The sequence below is a fragment of the Echinops telfairi genome, unplaced genomic scaffold (assembly GCF_000313985.2).
Source record: "Echinops telfairi isolate 266 unplaced genomic scaffold, ASM31398v2 ScPeMD7_3533;HRSCAF=4204_1, whole genome shotgun sequence".
NCBI lineage: Eukaryota > Metazoa > Chordata > Mammalia > Afrosoricida > Tenrecidae > Echinops > Echinops telfairi.
Genome location: NW_022107432.1, coordinates 8,768,818 through 8,780,282, shown reverse-complemented (window position 1 = coordinate 8,780,282; position 11,465 = coordinate 8,768,818). Strand labels below are relative to the sequence as shown.

General features: G+C 44.4%; 1 protein-coding gene across 4 annotated transcripts in view; it reads right to left on the bottom strand.

Annotated features, from left to right (window-relative positions):
• The window catches only part of DST (dystonin), a 527,522-nt gene that overhangs the window by 382,518 nt on the left and 133,539 nt on the right, over positions 1-11,465 (bottom strand). For all 4 annotated transcript variants that reach the window (XM_045294845.1, XM_045294847.1, XM_045294848.1 and 1 more), the window contains exon 4: positions 6,934-7,141. In XM_045294845.1, coding sequence (XP_045150780.1) covers positions 6,934-7,141 — 208 coding nt within the window. The remainder of the gene's footprint in view (positions 1-6,933; positions 7,142-11,465) is intronic.

The following is an 11,465-nucleotide window of genomic DNA, read 5'->3' as shown; positions in this document are numbered from 1 at the left end:
GGGGCGCGCGGTCAGCGCCCCGGCGGGCTGGGCTCCGGCCTGGGCGCCGCTCGGCCCCTCCCTTCCAAGCCGAGCTGCAGCGCCCCGAGCCCACTCCCCCGGCCCGCCCACCCAGGGTGATCGGCAGCCAAGGACGCCCACCCCCCGGACACTGGCAGCCTGTCCCCGGATCCCCAAGGACGAGGTTTCTATTTGGGACCCACAACAGGTGCCCAGGAAACAAAGCCGCAAATCGCGGCCACTGATGAGCGCAGCCTCTGCCGAGAGGCTGGTGTGGCCCTCCCCATTGAAGAAGTGCAGGGGAGGGGAGTGGGAGACAGTAGTTTCGACGCAGCTTGGTGGCAGAACAGGACTCGGGTCACTCTGCGACAGCCGGGGACTGGAGGGTACTGGGGGGTCCGCACAGTGGGCACAGCCAGGCCCCCACCCCACCCGCGGCGGCCTCTGCAGGTGACCCAATGCATCAGCGCCTGACAGGCAGGCCACGCCTGCGCCTGCGCACTTGCTAGCCTGGCGGCGGCCCGGGAAACCAATTCACGATCCCTCCCTTCTGCCCTCCAGAGTCAGCCTGGGCTAATACGGTGGAGCGCACTGGCGCCGACCACTGGCCCTGTCAACTGACAACAGGTCCATACTACCTTGTCACCTCCTTTCCACCAAATCGTTTTTACTGTGGCCCAAATTGAGCAAGATGGATACAATTCTGGAAGTGATGCGGTGAGCGTTCACTGGAAGTCTACTGGAGGAATCTGCCAGTCCCCACGCTTGTATATAATCGTGTACTTCAAGAGTACTAACCATGAAGTCAGACTGCCTAGGATGGAATCTTGGCTCGTCACTACCTCTGTGTTATGGCAAGTTACCCTCTCTAGGGCTCCTTCCTCATAAAGTGGTTGTGATCCGAAATAGCGTTTACTTACATACTAAGCACTATGCGATGGGGCTTCAAAACGTTCATGTGAAAATTCCATTCCTTAATGCCATTTTTGCTCACATTTTTGAAGCCCCCTCATATGTGTGTTAAAAACCAAACCCATTGTCATCTAGTAGATTCGTACATGTTCACTATTGTCATTATTAAATTAAAACTAATCATTCTGGGCCACCTGATAAGACTGCCTCTTGCCCACTCCCACCCCCCTTAGATAATGTTTGGATTGGGTTTTTTTTTTCCTACTTTCTTTCTCTTTCAGTGTTGTGAAATCTGGCTCTTTTCCACTAACACTCAGAGAGGGCAGGTTCTCCGGGGCAGAAGGGAAGGACTGCTTGTGTTTTAGAATCTGAACTCATCTTCTCCTTAGCACTTGGTCCAAACAAAACAAAGTCCAATCTCTTTTTAATTCTGAATTTGGGGTTACAAACTTGAGTCTAATCCCCTGTCCCCCTATGCTTTTAAAATCATTACAGTTTTCATGCAATTTGGTATTCATTTGTGTGCACATTAGTACATTAAAGGGATCCCTAGTGGCAAAGAGGTTATGGGTTGGCCTGCTATATAAAAGGTCAGCAGTTTGAAACCACCAGGCGTTCTGCAGGAAAAAAGAAGGGGCCTTTCTACAGTTTAGGTCTTGAAAATGCATAGAGGCAGTTCTACCCTGTTCTATAGGGAGGCTATGTATAGACATCAAGTCGATGGCAGTGAGCTTTGTTTTTAGGTCATGTTTTTAGGTTAACAAACGCATGTATTTTAGGAAGGTTTCTTGAACTGAAGAGGGAGCCCTGTTGGCTAGTAGGTTAGATGTTGGACAATTACCAACACTAACACCTCAGCAGATAAAAGAGATGGCTTTCTACTCTGAAGATTTACAGTTCTACTCTGTCCTAGAGGGTCACTTTAGGTCAGAATCAACTTGATGGCTAAGTATGGCTTTTTTCCTCCTCTTCTTAGACTGAAAGAGTTAGCAATTAGATCCTTAAGAGTCATTCCATGTACTGTATAGACCACACATGTACACACATGGATGTCTGCACATGGCCTTGTCATCCTTACAATGAGTAAGGTCATTGGGGTCATGTTCTGAGTCTTCACCTGAGACGGACACACAGTATTATAATCAGTGCACACTCAAGGATTTTAGCCTTTTCATTACCCAAAGGACCTACATGTCCCACTTACCTTTGTTTCCCTCTGGTTTATTGGGAACCCCCCCCCCACTACTAATAATGCATGTGTCTGTCAGAAAGGCACATATTTTACTGTTTTTAAAGGGTAATGACCAATATGGAATTTCCTGATACATCTTGCGATGTAGGGTCATATATATCCCCATAACCTTGATATGAATCCACAAAACATGTGTCCAAGTGGTCAATGGGATGTATCCCACTAATCCTACCCAAAGGACATAGGCATTCTACCATTCCTATCCCAAGTCCAGAGGGGCATATGCATCCCACCAACCCTACCCCAGAGTCCACAGGGGTACACCCAATTCAAGGGCACTTAACGATTCGGTATGTATTCCATTAATTTTTTTAATGGTTTATGATTTTTTAAGTTTTGTAAATTTTTTTATTTGGTTATGAAAAATGACCTGTCGATTTTAAGGAATCAGTCAAAATGAGCAAAATCAGCATTTGGAAAAAAGATGGGCTTTGGCTTATGCATTCTTGCAATGATGGTATTTGTTCAATCTGCTTATAATAACTCTGTATTCCATAAGAAAGTAGCAGTTAAAAGGTTAGTCTCTGGAATCAAGAATGCCTGCATTCAGATCCTAATTCTACTTTTATTAGCTGTATGGCCCTTTGGGGAGTTTCTCTCCATCTCAGGAGATTTCTGGACTAGGAAATGAAGGAAATGACAGTGTCCACTTCACAGGGCTGTTGGGAGTCCTGACTGAGAGAACATATTAAGTGTACAGCAGCGCACTTGGTCATTGATAAGCAATCATTTATTCTGTGTTCATCATTTGATTTAATCACTGCAACCATGATCCTTTGGTGAAGAAACTGAAGCTAAGGGAGGTAAACTCTCCAAGAACACATAAGTGGTTAGTATCAAAGGAGACATTAAGATCGAAGTTTACCCAAGTCCAAAGTCTAAATCTGCTTAGATTGCTCCATTACAACTTCAGATAGTTCACATGGGACAAAAATCCATATCTTGAATTAGTAACACCACTGAATAACTGTTTGCCTTTACAGGCACAGCAAATCTGAAAAAGCCCAATTTACATTAGCCAGTAAATAAACCAGCTGATCTGTCATTCTTATATAGCAGGCATTTACACAAAGCCCTTTCCTTACATTGTGTCATTTTATTCACAATGACTAGAAAAGATGGGGAGAGCATATTTCATGGGCCTAGGTTTACAAATGAAGAAATTGTAAACAACAAAAAGCCATTGCTGTCGGATCCATTTGACACATGGCAACCTTAAATGTTGTAAAGTCGAATTGCTCCCCAGTTTCTGTTTGTTTTTTTCTGTAATCTTTCCTAAAGCCCAGAGCCAGGCCTTTCTTCCACAGCGCCAATGCATACACCCAGGAACCCCAAGTTTGTTGTTAGTAACAAGACATCCTCGAATTATTTTCAGAAAGCAACATCTGATCATGTTACTGCATGGCTAAAAACTCACAGACAGCATACATTGCCCAACTGTCTCAGAACTGCAGGGAGCACTTTTACCGTGTCTGCCGTGTCCTTCCAAGTCTCGCACTTTATTTATATACAGTTCTCTTTCCTTTTCCCATCCACAGTTCTTATATGAACATGCCTTTGTGTTTGTGTTCTAGCCTTCGAAAAGGCCTTCCCTGTCATTCCAATTCCAGCAAGCTCTTCAAGTTTCAGCTCCAGGGCCACTTCCCCTCAGAAGCCTGTCGGGAACACCTGTCGCTGCTCGCTCCCCAGTTAATTAGACTCTCCTACTTACTGCAAGGTGGGTGGTTGGAACCCACCCAGAGGTGGCTCAGGGGAAAACGTCCTGCAGCCTGCTTCCAAAATTCACGGCCTTGAAAACCCTGTGGAACACAATTCTACTTTGCAACACGTGGGGACGCCAAGAGTCAGAAGTTACAGGACAGCCGCTGATTGGATGAGTTGGGTTTTGTGAATTCTCTTAATACTCCCTTTTACCTAACCTCTCACACCATGTTGTAATTGTCTAGGAGCACCTCCATCTGTCACATCAGAAGATGATTTCTTTACGGTCAGAATGTGTGCTAGTCTTCATTTTCCTAGTGGGGGGAGGGGCAATAAATATCTGCCAGATGTGAATGAATTAAAAGTACTGCACTGCCTCCCGTGGTCTCTTTGATTCCAGAGATATATCAATATTCACTTCTACTTGTATGACAAATAAAGAGATTAAATTCCCAACTTTCTTATTCTAAGTAATGAGCACATTCTCATTTCATTTTTACATCTCATCCCATCTCTTACAAGGGATGAATTTGAGAAATCAGATACGTTTCCTGGGTATTGTAGAAAATGTCTAATTAAAGTATAAGCCAAAAGTTTAATGACATATTTTCAAATTTTCCTCTATTCCCTTAGCTACCCTTTTCCCCTATTGTAATAGTGAGAGGCCAGTTGTCAGGAGGGATCACTCCCTGGAGAAGGGACATCATGCGTAAGGCAGCAGACAGTGACAAAGAGAAAGACCCTTAACAAGATGGATTGGCAGAGTGGCCGTAACGATGGGCTCACACAGGAGAACCATTGTGAGGATGGTGCAGAACCAGGCAGTGTTTTATTTGGTTGCACTCAGGGTTGCTCTGAATCAGAACGGACGTGACAGCTCCTAACAACAATCGTGAGCAATCAGCAGGCCACTTAATTAAACAGGTAGGTGGGCACGGGCCCCACACCTACTTATCACACAGTGTATCTCCACACTGGAGCTTCTTGGCCTGTTCCTTTTGTTGATTATGTTCTGTTTTGAAGAAATTAATGTAATCTTAAAAGCACCTAACACTGAGGTCGTAAGGCAAATTCACTGCCATCAACTTCACAGTTATCCCCAAAAATCACTTGGTGAATGTTTTTTAATGAATAAGACACGGTGCATGCCTGAAACAGTTTATAGTCTACTAATATTATTAGTAGACGCCTGGTCTAGCAGCACCTCCATCTGTCACATCAGAAGATGACTTCTTTACGGTCAGAATGTGTGCTAGTCTTCGTTTTCCTAGTGGGGGGAGGGGCAATAAATATCTGCCAGATGTGAATGAATTAAAGTACCGCACTGCCTCCCGTGGTCTCTTTGATTCCAGAGATATATTTTATCCTCAATTCTTCAGTTTCTTCCCCAATGACACTAGACACTGGCTGAAGTTACTACCATCCAGTTCTCATGCATTCTGGCCTCATGTTCTTTCCCATTTATACGATTTCATGCCCCCTGACAAGCATCTGCCCCAGTCCCTTCTCAGAATCGTCTTTCAACACCACAAGCAAAGCACCCGTCACTGCCACTACTATCACACTCTCAGCCAGAAGACACTTCCCACCTTCCATATAATTGCACAGAACACAGGACCCAAGAACTCACATAACCCTCCTTTCACTCTAAAACTCTCTCTCCCTCTCCAGGTAAACCACGTCTGGATTCTGCAGTCTTTCCTCCTCCCCTGCCACGTGCTTCAGACCTGCGGGAGGTTCCTGACAGGAAAAGAAATCAGGCCTCAGTGACTAAACATTTTTCAGTACTGTGGAGGCCGTGCGAGTCAGGTCTGCCCCTGTTCTCTCTCACTTGGCTCCTCACAGTCTCCATCCTCCTCCCTCCTCCCCCCTCCTTTTCAAAGGCCTGATGAGACCAGCCAGCATCTCATAACAGAAGTCAGAAGAAGCTCAAGGCTGTTGCCCCAGAAACCCAGACGACAGAATGGCTGGCTAGGAGCTGTTTGTTTTTCCCATAATCGCAGAAATCCTACCAGGAAGAGGGCACCTCTTGGCCTCATTCCACCGTGCTAATGCCTTGGTGGCTGGGATGGGGCTGGTCCCCTTGTAGCACGCTTGGAAGTAGAGAAAGTACCAACCCTGCATTATAGTGGGAGGCAAAGGGGGCAGTGAGAGGAAGCCAGGAGCTGAAGAGTAGGGGAAAGGAGAAAAACACCTGTCCTTTGGCCTTTGCACGAAAGTCCCCAGTAATTGACTCTTTCCTGCGCATTAGCATTTGGTAGAGGGGAGACTTTTTTCTAAGGGAATGGAGGAACAACCCACTGAAAGCACCTCTCTCAACTGCACAGGCAGAGCAGTAGTGGAGGATGGATTTTCACCGTGCTCTCAACTTTCAGCTGGGTAAGACAAGCCATCGCTCCTGGTTCGGCTTTTATGGCCAGTGCAAGGAACACCGGGTAACAGAAAAGAAACATTGGCACCTCCCGGGCATTAATTAATCAGGAGTGCACGGTCGCTATAGTCCCTCAAAAGCAGGAAGGACAACATGCTGCTGTTGGCCACATGATGCGGACAGAGATGCTATATTTAAAAAAAAAAAAAAAGAAAGAAAAATGACATCCAAGTGGCTGGAATATGTTTCAAGATCCTGGGTACCAAAAGCTGAGTCCATCAGCATTTAATCTACGTAGCTCAGTGTCGCTGAGCAAAACTGAAAATGAAGGCAGGCTGCTCTCTCCTAGCTTCTCACAGCTAATACTGGGAATCGCTGTGTCCCCGGAAATCACTGGAGTTGGTACTTTTAGATGGTCACAGGGGCGACGGCACTTAAAGATGAAAGTGTAATGCAGATGCCCGTAAATACTTCCTTGCAATTCAAAAGCATTGATTCATCCAAGCAGAAGACACAGCCAAACAGCTTAGTCACCAGCAAGCAGGGCAAGTCACCCCATCAATAAACCCCATCATAAAGTAAACACTCCCCCACCAGCCCGGTGCATCAGCTCCCAGGGCTCCTGGGGAACAGATAGGTAAATTGCAGCCACTTTCATAGCTACGGCACCCCCATCCCTGTCCTGGGATGTTCTTACCTGCTATCCTGAGCACTGCCCTCTCGGCTGGGTCCAGCACTGAGCCCCCTTGAATCTTTCTCTTTGACCTCTCATGTTTAGGCAAATTCCAGGGTAAGGTGTCTCCCGGAGCTGGAGATGCCGAGCCAGATTTCTGGCTGAAATCCTCCTCATCGGAAAAATCCGCAGAGGAAGACATCGAGCAGCGATAGGATGCGTTCCCGGAACTCTACAGAGGATGGATGACACAGGAAAATGCATTAACACCAAAACAGTCCCATAGGCTCCTCGATCAAACCTCTTCTCCCACCCCCTCCCACAGTGGGGGCTGGCATCCCGAGCCATCCTCTGCGCGGAGGGAATACACAAAATCAAAATGAAACCCAGGGCTCACCATCTTCTCGGCCAAGGCTCCAACCGTAAAAACAGCATTCACGAGTTCCAAAGCCTGGGGTTTGCACAGAAGTGTATGGCCTGCGGTCAGGCCACCAGTGCACAAATGACCAGCCCAACAATGAAGGCTGAATCAACAGCCTTCCTGTTACAAATCTATAGTATTTGGCTCCCCCACCAGGGCAGGAGAAACATTTTCCATGGCTAGCCTGCTGGTTAATTCATTAATGCAACGCGAAGTTTCAAAAACAAAGCACAAATGCAGGATGTGGAGCCCAATTCCTTTCCGCTTCAAGTCGCCTCACCACTGGAGTCTCCTTTCGGACTCGCCTCGGTCCCCTTGTCCCCTTTATTTCATTCTCCTCCTGAGATTGATGCAGGGTCCCAGAAGACAGCAAGGAGGGAGGGAGGGCGCATTCTGAGAATAGCCCTTTCTTAAGAACCGGAGAATACAAAAGTCTGTTTTCAAAAGCTGAAGGCAGGGCCAATAAACAAACATCTGAACTCAGTTTAGAGTTCTTGAGAGAGTTTAAAGTTCCAACCAAGTAACAGCTGCCAATAATGTAAATGAGATCGCTGCAGTGCGGGGACAGGAAGCAGAGCCCTTCCCAGCTCCTGGTCACTACCCAGCGAAATGAGAAACACGATGCTTTCAGGAGCACTTTGCCTGAAGGTTAGTCCTCCTCCCTTCCACGGAAGGGCGTTCTCCTGCACAAAGGGTTGTTAGACCTTCGATACAGGAACAAGACACAAGCGAGCATCCTTCCCTGGCTACTTGACTGGCTTATGTTTGTGATTACTTTAGAAAGCCGCCTGGCTTACTAAGGAAACAAGGTCCCTGACTGCATCTGTGCTTGTAGAACACGGTGACAAATAAAATTAAGCTTTAGGGAACTCTTCACTTTCCCACCGAGAATACCACGTTGCTGGGGCTCACGGTGAAGATGCGAAACGGGTATAACTTGAATTGCTGAAAGGCTGCTTGCAGCCATGGATTCCTAAGCCCCAAGCGGCCAGCAGCAGTCAGCGAGGCGTGATCCAATGGGAGCGAAACACTAGGCTGCTCACAAAAGCAGGCTCTGTGAGCCACCTCCCCAAGCACTCACCCAAGTCCATGAACTATGCCAGTCCACCCGGACCACGGACCTGACGGCAAGTACACTGTCCCACAGGGTGGACACCATCATTTTACAAGGACACATAGCATTCATTTGTCTAAGTACACAGAATGCTTACTATTAAATATATGGATATTTAATAGTAATAATATTAAATATATATATACTTAATTATTGCAAAGTAGAACGTGTCAGATTTCTCTTTTGTTCTATTCTTCCCAGAGTGTCCCCCTCAACCCAAAATCGGTCTTCCATGACTTTCCTCTCCTTAATTTTTTAATTAATTTATTTAGATGTTATATGTTTTCCTAATGGCAAGAAAATATTCGGTCAACATAATAAAGAAACCTGATTTTCTGAATTATAGCTAGAGTCAGCAGAGAGTTGCATATGGCATTCAGTGCCTCCCAGTATACTAGTCTCAGCCTCGTTTATTTTCCTTGCTCCTGTGAAAATTCATCTTGAGCTCTGTGAGGTTAGCTGGATCAATGGAAAAAGGTGACATTCTTAAAGACTTTTAAAAGAGTGCTGGGTTTCTTTGGTTGCCTTCTGTCTTCCTTAAGATGACTTCTTACCTGTCCTTACTTTAGGTCATCCTTTATCTGTGTGATTAAATTTCTGGTTCTTTGCCCGCACTATTTTAGTGAGCATAGTAATTTGATTGTTTATCTTTACAGAGAGTCCTACACAGGGAATAACTTGAAAAAGAACTGTTCCTTTCATACACACACACACACACACACACACACACACACACACAACACTGACTATTGATTTCTTCAGAGTAAATTTTTTTAATGGCCAGGGTCTCAGCTGATTGAACAACAAAATGTGATGTATGCTATGACATAAACACCATTAATCACAAGCAGCCAGATGGGAAGAGTTACTACCCCTGGACCCAAGGGTGTTGACAAGTGCAGCCTCTAATGTGGCGTTGTCATTTGTAAGCAGATAAGGGAGAAAAGGATGAAGGGGCAATCAGCGACACCTCTTTCAGCAATACAGAGTAGGAAAAGAAACACACACACACACACACACATACACACACACACGGAAATCATACGTGCTTCTCTCCAACAACATGTCTCCCAGCATATATGACTTGAGTGTTTCAAAAAGTAAAATAATAGCTTTATTTCATATCATTTTCATGAACACTTTTTTTAAGCATAAGGTAAACCATAAAAACTCAGTCCCATTTGAACCCTGAAGTTTTAGAATAAATTTAAATGAAGCTGCTTTGAGGTACACAGAGCTTCTAAGATGGACCTTTATTCATTTGAAACAACTTGCCGACCTGTGTCACAACCTTGAGCGTGAGCGGGAAGGGGGTGTGAGTAGATTTCACTCTCTTCTTTGGGAAAAAGCAAACATGTTCTGACTCAAAACCCAGAGCCCAACCGTTAACATGGAGTTGGGAAGTAGCCCAACAAAGCAGAAGAGTCCTGTGATCAGCAAAGCCCACTGGTTCCTAATATTCTACTTTGTAGCCTCCTTTGATTCCTGTTTACATGCAAATGGCTCTGCCCATAAATAGGGGATTGGTTGAATAAATTAAGAGTATATCCGTTCAGTAAGCCACTGTGCTCACTGAAACAAACCATTGTGGGTCTACGTGCAGCAACATGGAAAGAGATCATATAGAAGGGCTCTTGTAAAGTAAAACGTTTTTGTGTCATTAAGTGTACGTAAATATACATATCAGATAGTTTTACAAGTACATGTGTATGGAAATATAGAAAGGTTGCTATGAGTAACACCAGTTACTTTCTCGATGTTCTACCAGTATGTAAAACACAAATAGTGGTTGTCTCTGGGTGATAACTAAAATTATGAATGGGTTTAATTTTGTTCCTTATAATCTTATTATCCAAAACAAGGACAGAAACATACATAAGATTTTTTTTTTAATTAGAAGTAAAAAATACTTTGTTAAGGATCAGAGAAAATGCCAAAAGACACAATTTAGAATTAAGTATTTAAGTCAGTACTTATTACGATTTGGGTATATGGACACCCCTGAGAAGGTGATGAAAGCTATAGGAACCTCCATTCAGAGAAAGCACATAAGCAAATACACACACATACACAGCCTTTGCATTTAATTTTATGAGGCTCAATGACCCACTGACCCCAGGTTAAGATCCAATTGACAACACATCTGTCATCACCACTTGACATGCAAGTTGAGAACAAGAGCAAAGGGAAAGAGCTGTGGAGTGCACGCACCACAAAGAGGGGACAGGGTAACTACGAGAGTAAAGACAACACAGGCCTAGATCATGTATTTTTAACATTGGGACTCTTAAAAAAAAAGACTATGGACTGACATTGGATCATTACAATGCCCCGAAAATAATACTAATAAGTTGTGATATAAACCAAACAACTCAAGATGATGTCTAAGACAAGCTGGTTATTAAAGCAGTTTTACCCATCGTATTAGACTACCAAAGTTTTAACTGACTTGGCCAATTCCTTGTATTAAATGAAATATGCCAAAATTTTCCCAAAGCCAGGATAATTACATAATGCAACATATGTGGACAGGGATGCAAACAAGAGCTTTTCTAATTGAAACCCCAGTGGGGGATCTGAGGTAAGTACAATGGAACTACCTAAATTGGACCCAGACCAACCTTAGCACCCCAATCTGTAGGAAAGAGCCAGGACATTGTCTCTGCACTAAGCTTCTCTGAATGTGATGAGGAAACGGGAGCAGAGATAAGGGTCTGCAAAATGCTACACTTCTAGAACTCCAGACGCTGGAAAATAACGTTCACCAACCCACATACTTATTATGTACGACTGTTCCATATGTATTTACACTCCAGAATGATAGATATCTTCAGTCAATGTCAATGTCACGAATCATATACATTCAAAAGGCGGGGACTGTTCTAAGTTTTAAGAGACAAATGAACCTTTTTTAAAATTCATGAATATTTTGAATTATGATTTTTTTTTTTTTAAACATTTTATTAGGGGCTCATACAACTGTTATCCCAATCCATACACACATCAATTGTGTAAAGCGTA